Source organism: Anarrhichthys ocellatus, unplaced genomic scaffold (genome assembly GCF_004355925.1).
Source record: "Anarrhichthys ocellatus isolate YVR2014 unplaced genomic scaffold, GSC_Weel_1.0 scaffold17, whole genome shotgun sequence".
In the NCBI taxonomy this organism is placed as follows: domain Eukaryota; kingdom Metazoa; phylum Chordata; class Actinopteri; order Perciformes; family Anarhichadidae; genus Anarrhichthys; species Anarrhichthys ocellatus.
This window is the reverse complement of record NW_022280047.1, coordinates 4,572,460-4,589,124: the sequence shown is the minus strand read 5'-3', so window position 1 is coordinate 4,589,124 and position 16,665 is coordinate 4,572,460. Positions and strand designations below refer to the sequence as shown.

Genomic DNA, 16,665 nt, shown 5'->3' with positions numbered 1-16,665 from the left:
TGTGTGTGTGTGTGTGTGTGTGTGTGTGTGTGTGTGTGTGTGTGTGTACAGTATACTGTATATAAGTGTTAGGTGGTCATGATAACAGTGGAGGTCGGAAGGTGACGAAAGTATGTCCTCCTTTTTCAGTGTTACAGTAATGTAGGCTGCTTGTCAATTTGCCACGGCCTGGCAATGCTGAGTTACACACACTTTAGTTAGTGTGTGTGTACGTGTGTTTCAACTTTACTGACCTTGAGTTTCCAATCTCAACATCATTTTTTTTTTTTACATCTATCCACCAAAACATGTCGCGTTATTGACTATTTTGCTGAATTATGAACAGTAATTAAAAGCTGTGTTTTATCCATAAAACACAGGTTGGTAAATTATCCCACTTGTTCGAACCATCGTTCCCTGAAGGAGAGGGAAAAGAAAGAAAGTATAATCGGCTGAAAAGTTTGCTTAACAAAGTTAATGAAAACAAATGACTAGAGGAGACAATGAACAATGTGAACTAGCATTAAGCCGTGATGAACAAACATGATGCTTTGATGTGAGGTATTCAAAATCACTTCTGCAAGATGACAACATATGAGAGATAGTGGTATGAATAAATCAACGCTTGAATATCGGTTCTCACAGACCCCCCCCTGAGAACCACATAGAGCCCTCTGAATCCCAAAAAGCTACATGTTCTGTTGTTTTTCACTTTATTGCCATCACATTAGTTCTGTTGATTCTAATGAAAAAGGACTGCAAAAATGAAGCACAAATGATTATAGCAAAAACATTTTAATACCCCAGAATAGCCCTTGATGGCATCAATGTTCATCGGATTCTAGCTTTGTGAGAGCTGCTTTGTTTCACTGAACTTCATTAATCACCTCAACTGCCTGTAAGTGAGTTGTATTTTCTTTTTAATATGGCACTGCTAGACCTCAATAGAAATGATGAAGTCCTTTCAGTGTGTGATAGCACTATCAGTATTTATTTAGAAGCTAGCAGCCGAAGCTCAGCGTTTAGGTATCTGAGTTTGCTTGGAATGCCGAAACATTGCAGGAGATAATGTGTAACTCACTGGTTGTTAGCCATGAGTTGGAAATGTATGTAAGTTGTATTGGTTTTGAGGTATGGTGAGAAAGCTGATTGGTCAGTGGTTCTTTGGTTAACTTAGTAACAAGTTGAAAGAAAATACTAGAAAATGCAACAGGTGAAGTCTGATGTGATCTTATGGCTTTGAGTTTGGAAAACTAGTGTTTTACAACATACATTCTATACAGTATACTATAACCCACCCTGTCGTATCTCAGTTTGGACTGAAATAAGCCCATGACTGTAATCAAATATGTTCATAAGGATTGTCATTGCTCGTTATTATTAATCTGATTATCAGGTATGGGAATAGAGGTTTGCTTATCACTGTGGGTCTGATTCATGTGATAAAAGCAAATGTTGTAGCAGAGAAAATAGTGTTAAGATGAGAGACATGATGAGAGTCACAGAAACATGGAGTAAAATGTGAATCGTGTCCAAAGCAAAAGGAACGACTGACCAGAGAGCAGTAAATGAGCAACAGAGGGAAGCCAAGCAAGCAGAATAGAGATAGTGCATGATAAATAGGAGGAAAAGCATTGTGGGACGCTAATGGCGGTGTGTTGAAGCCTCAGTCTTCATGGTAAGGGTCTCGGCCCAGTGGGTCATTCACTTAACATGCGCACACACACACACAAATGCACATTTATTTCATCCTGTCGGGGGGAAATGAGCCCTTATCTGGAGCTGTGGAGATAAGCAGAGGCAGTGTGCCACTCTGCTAGCCAGGCTGCCATTTTATGTCCTGACTCACGTGTGCTCGTCCACACACAAACACATACTCGCACACACACACACACACACACACACACACACACACACACAAACAAACTCACATGCAACGCTGCTTTCACACTCTCCTGTTATATGAAAGTCAAAACAATATGAATATAGAGTGAAAATCTTGGTATTCAGATAATGTAGCATAGTATAATGATATAATATTAAATACAATAGCATAGTCTTCTTACTTATCTAGAAATGGAACTATAAAAGATAAATATGTTAGAGGGCATTAAAGGATTTATAGCTTTTAATAACATCTAGTGGTTGCTGTGATGTTGCAGGAATGTCGACGGGCTCAACTTACAGTATGCTTTAATGGGCTGAATTATAAAAGTAAAATGTTCTAAAAAGATTCAAAGAAGTGGTTGATTAAAGCAGAGATCCAAGAACAACATTCATAAGAGGTGATATCTTTTAATACTTCAGAAATTACTGAAAATAAAGGACGATGAACCCAGATTGGCATTTCGAAGGACGTGTGTGCATCTGCAACAGTGGAATAGTGGAACCAAAAAGACACTCTTCATACAGTACCGTAGATGTTTACAAAGAGCAATTTGGATAATAACACTCATCACACTCACCTCCAGAAATTGGGCCTTTTAAAAAACACAAATCTCAGTGGCTGCCAATGACTCATTTAGTCATCATTTAAGCACACCATTCAAAATCCGCAATGTATCACGATCAATCCATAGTGGGAGAGTAAAATTAGATTTTCCTTTAATGCATAATGTGTGTGCATTTGTGTGTGTTTTGCATCTGTCTGTGAAAGACTGAGTGTGCTATACGGCTGCAAACAAAGCCAGCCTGCCCCTGATTGATAGCCTCTGTGATAACTGTAGTGCTTGACAATTTTGATTGATGTGTGTTCCCCTCATTTTATTGACTTGCGTTTAAACACCGTGGGAAATGCAGCACAGACTACTTTTCATTACAGGCCGTTGCAGAATGTTCATTGCCTGAATCTCCTTTATTATTCTTTATATTCTTTTTTTCACAGTGGAAAAGTGCAGTGCTATCTTTCAACATCGCGGCCAAGGGACCTCAATGAAAGCTCGAACTAATGCCTTTAATAGGAACTCTTGTTTTATTCACATAGTCCAAACGAATCAATATTAAGTGCCTTGCTTAAGGGTAAAATGACAGCAGAAGGCCATTATTGTCTTCTAGAGGCAGTGCAGGAAATGCTGATAAATGCAACAAACCCACACTGTTTTGATTTTGTAACTGCCATTATCTCTAAATCGTATTTGTTTACATTCACGCTGACTTTATATACAAAGGTTTGTGCGGCTCAGTGCTGAACAGCTGAACAGCTTATTAAAAGGGTGGAATACAGTGGGCTGTGATTGGCTACGGTTCACTTACTTACTGTACATTTCACTGTTCATTACTTTTTCCACAGGGCTTTGCCACAAATAAGGGTCAAGATTTCAGGAAGTAAACAACTGAGTAGGCTGATAGGAGAGCACACATTGCACTACAACACCATTTTCAATTTGCATTCGTCCTGCTTTATTTACCGACCCCCGTTTTCACGTTTCACCAAAAACACTTTCCCTGGTCCCACTCAAGACGTCTGGTCTCACTACTGCTTCTCTGTCACCAAACTAAACTGAGCTGTAACAGATACTTACCACAGACCCTTTTTTTTCCCTTTGTTCTTTGTTTTTTTTTTTACTTATTCTATGTGTACGGTATCTTTGTATGTGTGTGATGTTTGCATCTTGTTTGTCTTCACCTTCTATCTTTTGTATTTTGCACACAGCACAGCACATATGTACACTTCAAAAAAACCGAGAAGGGTTGCAGGCATATGTGAGTCGCGAGCAGGGTGCACACACACATTCACACACTGTATTAACAATGGGTTTGTAGTGAGCAGAGTACAACAGTAGTTTTTTTTTCTGTGTTATAGAATAAAGCTAAGTTGGCTCATCTTCAGAGAGACTAAATATTACAAATGACTCTGTTTTCTGCATGTTATAAAATAGAGAATAAAACAAAAAAATACCGGATGCAGATTTTGAATGTGTAGGAGAGGAGCCAGATTCAGATTCTAGCTCCACATCTCCCCTCCCAGGCTGAAACGAGGATAACATGTAACATGATCTACCTGGCTGAGTCTGTGTGAGTTACATAAATGCAGACAGACGAGAAGAGTGACAGTGAATTTGAAATGGCAGCAATGTTCTAATGATAATTAGAATGAGACATGATAAGGATACGTTGGAGATAAATTCCCCGATTAGACCTCTGCTCACATTAAAGCAGGATGTAGCTTTATGGGGAAATATGTGTGGTCACTGGACTTGTTGTAATAAAAACAATGACAAATTTGTCATTTTTCCGCCCCAACTAGTGCAATAAAGCTAAAAGAAGTCACAGAGTGTCAATCAAACAGTCTGTGTAAACTTACTCAGTCCTGAGAAGAGGTTTAATCAAGTGGGTGAACAATGGCTGTGCAGGGCCTTTAGAGGGATGTAATACCCAGACTTTGCACAGGCACTGTACATCTACACTGGTGTGTTCAGTTATGGTTGATTAGATTTAAAGTCAAGTTGGGCAGTGCTATGCTGGGCTATGATTATGAGAGGTCACCAGAATTCAATCATATAAGAATGCCTTAAAGTTTTTGGTTAATGGTAAACTGAATATATCCGACAATGACAGTCGTGAACATGAGCGTTGTTAACTCTCGGGACAGTTTGCAACGCTCGCAGACAGACAGACAGACAGACATACATCAGCCACTGTGTACTCTATCCCTGCCTCCAAAGTCTCAAAAGTCAACTTGACGAATGAGCGAGCACGTAGTCGCGAGTGCGTAAGGAGGGTCAAGTTCGCACTTGTTATTGCCCTGTGCTACCAGGACTCCATTTGTGCACGGGGAGCAGAACTGCTACCATGTGATGATGCTTTTCCGCTCGCTGATGCTTTTTTGTGTGCTCACGTACATGAAAATAGGTCTGAAAGACAAATTTAACGCCATAGAATCCAACCAAGTAAAGAGTAAAAAGAATAGAATAAATGAACGTGAACTGGCTCATTAGAATCTGTGTAAACTGAAGCTCTTGTGAAGTGGGACCTTGAGCAACACTGATAGCCCTACCTTAACTGGTGCAACGGGAATAGTAAGGGAAATCCCACCCGTGGTGGTCTACTCTGGGTGTGTCCAATGACTAGGTTAAGCAAAGTGATTCTACCAGATGAGCGGGTTAAATTGTTACTTCAAACAGGATATGAAATGTTCGCTAAATGCCACGGCATTAAACAGAAACCAGTTTTTTCTCACAGTAAGTATTAGTCCCAAAAGGGAATTGATCAGAAATGGCAGAGAATAACACATTCAACAGTAACTTCAGGCTTTAGAGAAATGGATTATCCCATATTTCCCTCTACAGCATGCCCTCTGCTTCTCTGGTGTGTTTGTGTTTTCTTCTAGCACAAATCAAGCCATACAATTTTGTGTGTATCACAGTACGCGTGTGTGGTGGTGCATGTTTGTCTTTGCAGACAGCAAATCAACTCTTTTTTTGTTCTCTCTTTGCTACCTCTACAGGGAGAGCAGCTTGATCTTGAAACAATATCTTATTGAAAGCAGAAGGCAGCACATGAAGGAAATATGATTTGGGACTTAAACTTCCAGTCTTTTCCCCCGGACCACATTATTTATTTGATACACAAAGAAGTCTGGGTCAGATTCATAAAGCGCCTTTGAATAAAATTACCATAATTTCCACAGGTACAGTGCATAGTGCACCTGGGGTACACCTTGGTGTGTTCAGGAAATTCATTTTCAAAAGTGGGGCTTTATAGAAAGTAGGACATTAAAATATATGGTGTGAAGTAGATAGAAAAGTATTTGTGTTTACAGTTAGAAGGCTACTGTACTTTGTTACTGTGAGTTAACATCTCATTTCAGCTCTGATTTTGTTCAATAAGTATTCCCTCTGGATCACAAGGACGTCCTTTTAATGTTTTAATGTTTTAATGTTTTGTGTGCTTGAGGTGCATTTGCCTCTTTTCTTCTCTTACCGTTTATCGCTCTGTAAACCCAATTCATCCACTGTCCACGATGTCTGAGAATCTAACTTGTATGTTTGTGTGTCTGTTCACATTGCAGCTGGCAACGTGGGACCCAGTTCACGGATTGAATGGCACGCTGACAGACAGGAAATTGGAAAATAACATGAGAGGAGTGGTGCTACGAGTCGTGACTGTTTTGGTGAGTGTCTGACCTGTGTTTTCATTTCTTTGCGCAAGTCTTCTTTTATTTTTTTTTTTTATCATTCTATGATTTGAAATTGGCCATACATAAGAAAAAGAAAGACCTGTTTCAGTGTTCCTTGTTTGACATTTGTCCAGCCGCTCACTCAAAAAAAATCAAAGACGGACTGTTGTGACTAGAGCTGGAATGTCAGACTTTTATTGTATTTCCGTCCTTTTGTCTAGTTTTCTGCCCATCATTCAACTGTGTCTTTATGGAGACGTAGGGAGGGACAGGATGTGTTCGGGAAGGAAAATGGCAGACAAACATTCATGAGACAAAGTGTTGAGAGTCAGAGAAGGCGAAACACAAACAAAATGTAAGAAGATGAGCTTAGTAATGGCCCGAACTATAATCGTTTCATTAGCTTCCATTTTGGCATTTGACAGCTAGATGATGGAGAACATTGGAGACTTGATGAAAGTGAGACTCCAGCTCTTTCTGTCTCGCCTGCAGCATCGATTTGAGTACATCCCATGAGTGCTTTAAAGATTCACGTCTGTAAATTCTTCATATCCCGTCTTTGAAGTCAGAAGCAGAGAAGAAAGAGATAATGCTAGACATCTTTGTTGCGATCCTTTTTTCTTTCTAAATTGTTTTTTTCCCCAGGTCTTTGATTTTCATCATCTTTAAAAGGAAAAAGAATATGGATTGTGTATTTTGATGTCGCCCTTTCTCTCATTGACCGGGTGGCTCCTATAGATGTACCGTATTTGAACATTTATTACTGTATGTGCACATCTATCGTCCTCCCTACCCTTCATATTCTGTACAGACCTGGTTGTGTAAATGTGTGTTACCCATGATGACTGATGCCTCATGAGCGCCTAAAGACAAGAATAGATAGAAATATCGTGAAATGTCCAGGGTGCAGCCCGGATGTGCTGTGTTCTTTTTTTACGTGAGAATGGTTAGAGGGCAAATCCTGATTGTGTGTGTGTGTAAGTGTGAGTGCATGATGTGAAAGGTTTCTAAAGGGACCTTTGGAACAGATTGTTTCCGTGTTGCTCTGGGCTTTTTTTCTGCTGTGATACAACTGTTTTCTGTGTGTGATGTGCAGTTGTCTCACACAGCACCATGCAGAGCGGCTCCTGCGCCGTAACGAGCAGAAACAAACAAGCATGTGTGAACACGCACATGTACACGAAAACAAAGATTAACCTGTAAAAGGATCTGTTATTTCTAGCCTATCTTCCACACTGTTGAATAGTTATTGATTAGTTAATTGGTGATTAGATCATACCACTATTAGGGCTAATGACTTTAAATCAATGCTATTGATTGGCTGGGAATGTATTGATTGTTAAATAGATGTTACCAAGGAATGGCTAAATCCCTGCAATTATGTGTCCATGGTTGTCTACAGGGCTTAGTAGTGTGACCAAAATTGATATTTTGAAAGAGTAGCAAGCTGTGAATATATACTGCAGCCCAAATATGCAGCCAAAGGCAGAGGATGTCCCTTTTTAACTTGAGTTTACTTTTTTTTCATAATGAAAGCATGCTCAGTTTTTTCCCCCCGAATTAACCACAAGTTTTACTTTGAAAGAGGATGACGCACACATTAAGCACAGCTGTTGCGATGATTGAGAATGATTGACTATAACGATCCATTATGATTGATCAGCTTACATTCAATTGTTTTAGACACTGAGTTTGATTAAATGATGTTATTGGGTATGCCATTAGATAGAGACGGTAGAAAATTGAAAGAAAACAAGGAAGAGGGAAATGCAACAAAGGACCCCCGGCCGCAGACATTGTCGTGTTCACGGTTGTTTGTACCAGTTGATAAAAAGGTTGGACCTGTTGAACTGTTGGAAGAGGAATGAAGTATATGATACAGTATATATATATATATATATATACAGTTTGTCTGTTGTTGTTTTTTGATACATTTCCACCATCGTTATCAAACTGAGACTGAGGGATAATTATCTTCTGCAGAGACTGGCAGAGCTTTTCAAAATACATTTTACACCAATTTCACGGACAAATCCACAGAGTGTTTTGAATATGCTCACCGCTACAAATCACCACATGACAATGTCATGCCCAGCATTTCCTCAGAGGACACTTCAAATGCCATTACTTAGTCTTTGTGGTACAATTGGTGTTTCCTGCTCCAATCACATCTCCAAAAACAGCAAATCATCCATCCGTACTGGTACTTCCAGTCAAGAGGACACCGGGGATGAACTTGCATCAAAGGAATTAAAGTAGAGGAAAGGAAGCAGGAGGAGGGATGAGTTAAATAAGAAATGGGAGCAATATTGGGAAGACAAAGAGGAGATGGAAGAGAAGGATCGCCGGTTATGGAGGGTTGTGAGGTAGTATTGCAAGAATGACAAGTGGGAAGGATTGTAGCCTCGATGGATGGAGAGAGAAGACATATGTTTAGGGAAAGCTGGGGACGTTGGAAAGATACCAAACGGTGTGTATCACAGCTGGTGAGTGGCAGGGGAAAGGAGGAGAATGCAAAATAACGACAAAGAGAGGGAGACGAGACGAGAGACAGATTGCCGTCACAAAGCCAGACTACATCTCAGGAGGTGATTTTTCGCGACACGATTTCAGTCTGAAAACCATTGACTGAGTATTGAGCCTAGCAGCTCAAAGCGAGACCAACCAGTAAGCTAAATCAGAAGTGTTTAGATGATAACATGACTTGTTGCCTCTCAAAATTCAAAACTTAAACAACTCATTCAAACCAGATATTATATGTAAGGCATTTTTCTGTAACTGCATGGCTTGTTTTTTTTACTTCAGATTTATTCCAAAAAACATACTTGGCTTTATAGTTTCATAGAGAATTGAGACTGTTTCTCCAAAAGCCGCCATGTTTTGCAAGATTAAAGACAGAAGGAAAGACCAGTGACAGTCCAGCAAGTGTAGGAAGAGTTCATGGTGATGTCTAAGTGAAGGAGAGAGCTGTCATGCACTGTACAGCCAACTTGAAATGACATCTGTGTCAAAACCTTTGCCCTTGCCAGAGAACAGTGAGCTAAGCTAAAATCGTGGGTTGGCTTAGAGGCACTAGAGGGACATGCATTCTGTTCTCCTCGTCCTTTTCAGTGCACCGTAATGAGACTTTCAAACACCCCCCCACCCCCACATACACACATCTACACAAAGTTGCATTGTTTCTTGTCTTGTATTGATCTGCCGCTGCCATTGGTTTTGTGTTCTATTGTTAGCTAGCACACTTGTGTTGGTGGGCCTGTGCTTACGCAGTCACATACATGTGTGGAGCATGAATATCTGGGCTTTCACTGCAAATCACGGAGCCTGTTTACTTGGAAAGCAATTACTGCACAACAGGTAAATAGTTATTGGGAAAACATAGAGAGAGAAAATGGAATGAGAATCTTTTTCAGGCACAGCTCAATTTTGACTTAGAAAGTATAATTTTAATTTCCAATCATCAAGTGAAAGCAAATAGGATACATAAGTCAATGTTGTCATTTATTTATTCTTTAACTGCTTGTTACTACACACATACTTGCCCCTGGACCAAGCCCCCAGGAAGAGTGCCGGGATTTGAAGCAAATTTTACATATTGGCCAAACTGTGGAACTTCTGGGTCCGTCACATGATACCATTTGGGCCAGAAAAACAAGTGCTAACACTTGAATAGCCCTTAATTAAATCGTTAGGTACTCAAAGTTGTGAAATGCAATAATAGCCAATCCAGGGTTGTTTTCCTTCCTCCGTTTATGAGAACGAGGCTGGACGGAGGGCTGGTCGAAGGGGTTAAGGGGAAACGCTAGTGCGCTTCCTCAATGAGCCCATGGATGCGGAAGATTTTGGTAATTTAGTGTGGATTTCATAATCAGAAATCAAACCTTTTTTTCCTTCATGCGCAGTTGAACAACTGTCATAGGAATGAACAGGGCGACACCTCCAATGCTGTGTCCAGTTCTCTTTAAACATCCCTAGACTGATTGACAACCTAGCTTGTTAGAATCCTGTTGTCCTGCACTTCAGAAATAGAATACGCAATAAAGAAGAGGCGAATGCACTCGTAAAACTCTAAGCTGGAGAAGTAGTGGAACATTCTTCCACCCTCATGTGTCTGCACAGTTGATTTGGAAACATTGATACCTATATTCTAAATTCTAAATATGTCATCATGGCTGTGTAATGTATGTCATACGTTACCTTTAGAAATGAGCTTCCAATGTAAACATTCGCCTGAGAAATGTATCTGGACAAGTGGTCAATTGTGTTATTGTTCCCCTGTACAAAAGGATCATCCATGTTGGTCTATAAAGGTTGAAAGTACCCGCATAGGGAAGCAGTCTGTTGTGCTCGGGGCGTTATTCAGTATGTATGGGTGTGTATGCCCGTGGGTGTTACTGCCTTGATGGATAGCTGCTTCTGGTGAGAGAGGGACTTGGCATGCGTGTCCACTCACTGCCTAATGGGTTATTGAACAGCAGCAGGTAGCAAGGATTAGAAAGTGCCATGGTAATACGTAGCATAGTCTGCATGCATGTCTGTCTGTGCTTAATGTGCAGCCAGTATCCAGTCAATAACACACAGGCCCCTCATAAATCTGCGAGACATATTAGCCTGAAACATTTCACTCATCAATAGGGAAGTATTACAGAAGAGAGAAAAAGAGGGGTGAGGGAGAAAGGGAGAGAGAAGAAAGAAAACTCCTGTGTGAAACACTCAATCAAAGTACAGTAAGTAAAAGTTGCTCTCCATTTTGAAAAATACCTTGTTTCGCCTTGCGCCGTGTCCCTTTAATTGCCTAGAATGTCAGCGCCGTTGGATGCCATTTTACCCCATCAGGAAGCTGCCCTTTAGATGCCGTGGAGATATTGACAAACAATGTTCAGCCGTCCCAAGCGCATTTCAAAATGACCCAATAAAAAAACAAATCTGCTGAATTGCACGGCGAGATTATTGATTTCCAACATTTTAATTCACTTGAAAATGTTAAATAGGCTATGTTTAAATACATTATTAATCATGGTTCCCTCTGTGAATAAAAAGAAAGCTGAGTAGGGAACTTTGGGAGCTCAGCCAAAACAAGATTGAGGGGTACTTGTTGTTTCTCTCCTCTAATCTAAAAATGTTAACACTTAAACAGATATTAAGTACAGCATGTCGTTGCATCTTTGTTTGTACATTAGTCAGTATCCAGATAGCCGTCACAAGAACAGAAGGCAGAATTATTGCTGGTCAGAACTTTTTTTTTGTACCATATTGCTAACAATTGTACGTAGTATTCTTTCCTAATCTTGTTGTCTAGTAACTGACATAAAGCAATGTTTCAATGAGTCCCCATGCTGTTAGTATCTCAAATTGCACGAGGGATCAAGGATACACATGCATGTATAAGAGAGCTGGATGTGATGCATGTTTCACCCCTGTTATGGCGTTTCACATGTCAGAGGGGAAACAGATCCCATGTTCACCCCACATTGAATGTGACCTCTTTGTAATGTTGGCTCTCACAGACATTCCCCCAACCTTTTAAGATGAACATTTGTGGTGGTATAATGGCCACTTGAGTAATTGGGTGATTTAATGCTTGAATGATGGTGTATTGATTGGCTGCTTGACTGACTTGCTGACACACTGATTGATCTTTTGCCTTGCAGGAGGAGCCGTTCGTAATGGTGTCAGAGAATGTTCTGGGAAAGCCGAAAAAGTACCAGGGCTTCTCCATCGACGTGCTGGACGCTCTGTCCAACTACCTGGGCTTTAAGTACGAGATCTACGTCACTCCAGACCACAAATACGGCAGCTTGCAGCCTGACGGTCAGTGGAACGGACTGATGGGTGAATTGGTCTTTAAGGTGAGGAGAAAATAATTCACATGCATGCACCACACACACACACACACACACACACACACAATAAGATTGAACATTGGAGAACAATAACATGGGTTGGATAAATGAGATAAATTAGCCTGCAGAGACATTATGGATATGGGAGTTTGTTGCTTATTTATGCATAGTCATTACAAGAATACACAAGGAGGAGAAGCAGGCATGCAAGCAGACACATGCCATCGGCATCACTTATGCTAAATAGGACTATAGCTTCCTTCAGGTTGAGTCTGCACAGTCTGGAGTCCCCATCATAACATTCCCACTAGAAATCCTGTCACTTCAAAAGCAAATATTGCAATAGACTACCGTAGGGCTGACTTTAACTTCTTTAAATTGGAGCGAGAAATTTAGACACTCAGAGATGTCATATTGCATATTGGTGAAAAAAACACTGCAGCTTTCTAATGATTTGACTAGCTTCAGGTGTCTTCAAGTGTTTGATGCATAACTTCTGGCAGACACTTGAACCGCTTTCAGTAAGAAGACGAAAAGTGGCAATGAAGCTATGAATGTGGATGTCACGACGATGGAGAGGTCTACAGTTTGATCGGCACAGTTGGATGATAATTACTTTAACCTTATCATAGCCACCATAGCAAATGGGTTACTCGAGGTAGCCCCACCATTGCTGTTTATTAGCACAAAGTTTACAAATGTCACTGCTGTGTAACAAATTAGCAGATAAATCTTCTGTTCTGCCAATTTTGATGCTAACGTTGTCTTTTGTCTGGCTGTCGGTTCAGCTTTTCTAGTAGCCATTAGCAAACAGTAGGCTCCTGAATATTTGACATTATTTTGCCAAAGTACTGAATATGTTTATATAGTAATCCATCAATTCATCTTTGACTGTTTACCCCAGAAAGAAAGTAAGCAACAGAGAAGAGGAATGAAATAAAAAAAGACCTTTACAAATGTGTCTATTCGGAGTGGTGACAATAATTCAGATTTTCATCTTTAATTACACAATCAATCAAATATATTGGTGATCAATATCTCTCTGAGAAGTTAAAGAGCTCTTGCCAGATGCCAGATTTGTTGCACTCATGCTCATTCCTTATCTTATACTGCAGAAAAGACAGAGCTCGTTTTATTTTGCTACAGAAACACACTCTAAGCAAACACATGGAAACATCTGCATGTACCTTCACTGTTCCTCTGGGGCCTTGGTTCCTTAAAACATTCAGTGAGTGTTGTCATATGGGGGCCCGCCAACAATAAGACTTGAGCTCACCTCAATTTCTTACAGTCACGCCATTCTTTTTCCCCCAAAATAATTTATGGACTGCTGACATGGGATGCAAGAAGGATGGCACAGTAATGACAACAATGGGGTCTCTTTTCCTTTCATAACCTGAACTAAGTAGAGGCGAGATTAAAGAAACATGTTAGCTGGGTACAGAGTTAATACTGATGTGAGGTCAATGCAGCAAGGTTTGCCATGAGAAATTGTTAAACCAAAATTCCGTTGTGTTGCGAGAAATCCCTTTAACAGAAAAGAACACAGGTTACTCTTACTTTAAAAAAGCAATTCGACAATAGAAAAAAGAGGAGCAGGAGTGGATTCTCATCCAACAACCTTCTTACATTTCCATACAATAAAGATCCAGCTAGTCTTTAATTACCATTCCCCACCTCGTGTGTGTGTGTGTGTGTGTGTGTGTGTACAATCTCCTTTGATGTTCTCTTGGAATTGCGCTAATCTCCTACACATTGTGTTCATACTCCATAGGTCAGGGATGTTTCCTTTGTTATTATCGGCAATGTTTTCTCAGAAGTTGTCCTTCATTAGTTTCTTTCTGTTGTGCGTTAGGCTTGAATATTTTCCCAACACTGGGTTCTCCTTCCCTTGACCTTGTATACTACAATGCAACAGCTCACAATGTGATGGAGAAATGCTTCAAGCACATGCATGTTTGAATATTTATGTGAGCACAGACAAGCGCAGGCTGTAAATAAACTGAACATTTTGTTTCCCCCCATCTGTCAGCAACACGGTTTATCTCTCCAAAACCCCAATTATACCAGATAATTATTACCCAGAGTGCATTTTGGAAGTTTCAATTGCCATGTTGACTGACCAAAGCAGTCGCCATGGCACATACTTACATATTTGCATGCATATCGTTGTGTTGTCTCAACCAACAGGCATCCTGCAGGCCTTCTCCTAATATTCTTCTTATGCAGTTTAAATGACAATTTCTGCACATTTAAGCTTTTTGTTTCCTCATTCAACTGTGAAATTAGCAGATTTGTTTTGTTGCCTACAGTGGGTTAAAATGTGTGCTTGTCTTGTGTGTGCGTGCGTGTGGGGATATGGATGTTTGTAAGAATGCAAGTGTCTGCAAGTGTCTGTAAGTGTGTTTTGCCTTGGCTGCAGGGCTTAGTGTTCGCCGACAAAATCCCCAAACTAGTTGCAGTCAGTTGTTTCGAGTAAATAAAATGTAATTATCTAACAAGTTCGTAATATATATGTGCAATATTTGCCACTCATTTTCAAACACACACGTGCACACTCACAAAAGCATCTTAAATCCTTGTTATGTCACAAGCAGATGTCTACAGCTGGTAGCCAAGCACTAGGGACTGAAAACATTTTAATTAGACATTATTGTTTCTGCATTTAAGCTGAGCTCAGCCTATTTCCTTGGCAGACATACTCACTGACGGCTTCTTTTTTTTTCAACTTAGTCTTTACACGTAAATAATTAAAAGCAGTCATTTGTTGTCTCGTAAAATTCCAAGCATTCCAAATGATGAGAAAGGCTTTGAATCAATGCACGGTTTAACAAGCACATCTAAAGATGCCCAGTCCGTGTTGGGTATTACATGGGGCTTACAAGACAGTACGTGCATACTTGTACACAGTACAGAGACAAAACAGAGAAATATAAAAAGAATTGTGTTTACTTGCCAACAGCTCAGATGTTTGGTAGGCGACAGTGAAATGTCTTTGCACTTAGTGAATGCATGCATCTCTTTAGATAATGGGACTTTTCAGAGGTGTTCCTCACCTACACATTTTCACAGTGTTGACACTTAAAACTCCTCTGTTTCCCCTCCGCCTCTTGCAGCGAGCCGATGTGGGATTTAGTGCCCTGACCATCACGTCTGAGCGAGAGAGCGTCGTGGACTTCACCACCCGCTACATGGATTATTCTGTGGGCGTTCTGCTGCGCAAGGCCGAACGCACCGTCGACATGTTCGCCTGCCTGGCGCCCTTCGACCTGTCCCTGTGGGCGTGCATCGCGGGCACCGTGCTCCTCGTTGGCATCCTGGTGTACTTGCTTAACTGGCTCAACCCACCCCGGCTCCCCATGGGCTCCGTGTCCTCGACAACACTGTACAATTCCATGTGGTTCGTGTACGGCTCCTTTGTACAACAAGGTAAGGAAGACATGTGACCTGAAATGTTGACAATGCTGCAAATACATTTTCTCAACAACTGTTTTTCAAAACAAGATTGCAGTTCTAAGTCTTTCTGCTTACGTCACATCATGATGACTTACGATAAGATTAACTACGTGAGGAGATCTGTAAAAGCAGAATGAGTAGAAAACATGTGGTTGGCTTTCACCCGCTGGCAGACACCCTGTTCAAGCTGTTCATTCTTTTGTAGCCTTTTAATGGAGTAAGTCAAGACCTAGGGTTCCCAGAATTATTTGTATATTGTTTTAGTTTATGAGCACAGTAGGGTTGTTGTTTCAAATTTTGCCGTGGGGATATGAATTTCAGCAACAAACCATATTTGCAGGGTCCATCTCAAAGGTAAAAGATAGAGAGATAATGGGAGGGAGGGGAAGCATAGAAGAAAAAGGTGTTATTGCTAAAGCAATTTAATGTCAAAACTCTGATTATAGCTGTCCTTTGGGTGTCATGAGTGTGGATTGACCTTTTCTTGTTTGAGCTCAATAGTCAAATGAGAGCAAAAGGGAGGAGAGGTTTTGTTCCACATGGATTGATTGGGGGATAATGACCTCATCCTGGTTTTCTACCCCAAAGATTTTCCAGAATCCGCCAGGCCCGTTCTCAGGTGTGAGATCAGACAATTGACACCCAGGGAAGGATTTAAATTCCATCAGTGCAGGAACAGAGCCATGACGGGGAGAAGAGAGGGCAATGGGAGCAGGACTAAAAAATAAGCTCACATAAATGTGCATTCTGTCTGTTTCCCAACCGGTTTGAGTGTTTCGTTGAGTATCTCTATTGACTATAGAATGACAGAGAGACACTAAATATTTTCTTATTCATTGGCTCATTTTGTGTCTATGCGTATGGTTTTGCAACGTAATAAAATAATAACTGCTATTTTACAACGAGCACAGTGTGCTCTCGCTATCATGCTCCAGGAACCGCAGCAGTTCATTTTTTAAGATGAATTAGTTGTGCAAAATTTAGGAGGATATTTTATTAAAAGCTCCATGTGAAACATTTCAGGCCCTGAATAAGCAAATGATGATTTTTCCACTGTTTTGGTAAATAATCCTCCATCTTGTGCTGCAGCTAATGGTGGTAATAACGATGATGATGATGATGATGATGATACAATTGCTGTTTGATATTCACAATCGCTTCTCTTTTTAGCCGTGATTAACATTTTAGTCGTGGCATCATTAGAGAGTAGAAAGAGAGAGAGAGAACATTGATTTCTTTAAAATAACGCCTACTTTGTCAGTCAAGATA

General features: G+C 40.5%; 1 protein-coding gene across 3 annotated transcripts in view; it reads left to right on the top strand.

Moving 5' to 3' along the window:
- Positions 1 to 16,665, top strand: part of grid2 (glutamate receptor, ionotropic, delta 2) — a 438,522-nt gene that overhangs the window by 334,261 nt on the left and 87,596 nt on the right. For all 3 annotated transcript variants that reach the window (XR_004213070.1, XM_031856266.1, XM_031856267.1), the window contains exons 9-11: positions 5,990 to 6,091; positions 11,749 to 11,946; positions 15,057 to 15,369. Coding sequence is in view for 2 of the 3 variants with exons in the window: in XM_031856266.1 (XP_031712126.1) it covers positions 5,990 to 6,091; positions 11,749 to 11,946; positions 15,057 to 15,369 (613 nt within the window). In the remaining variant the exon portion in view is untranslated. The remainder of the gene's footprint in view (positions 1 to 5,989; positions 6,092 to 11,748; positions 11,947 to 15,056; positions 15,370 to 16,665) is intronic.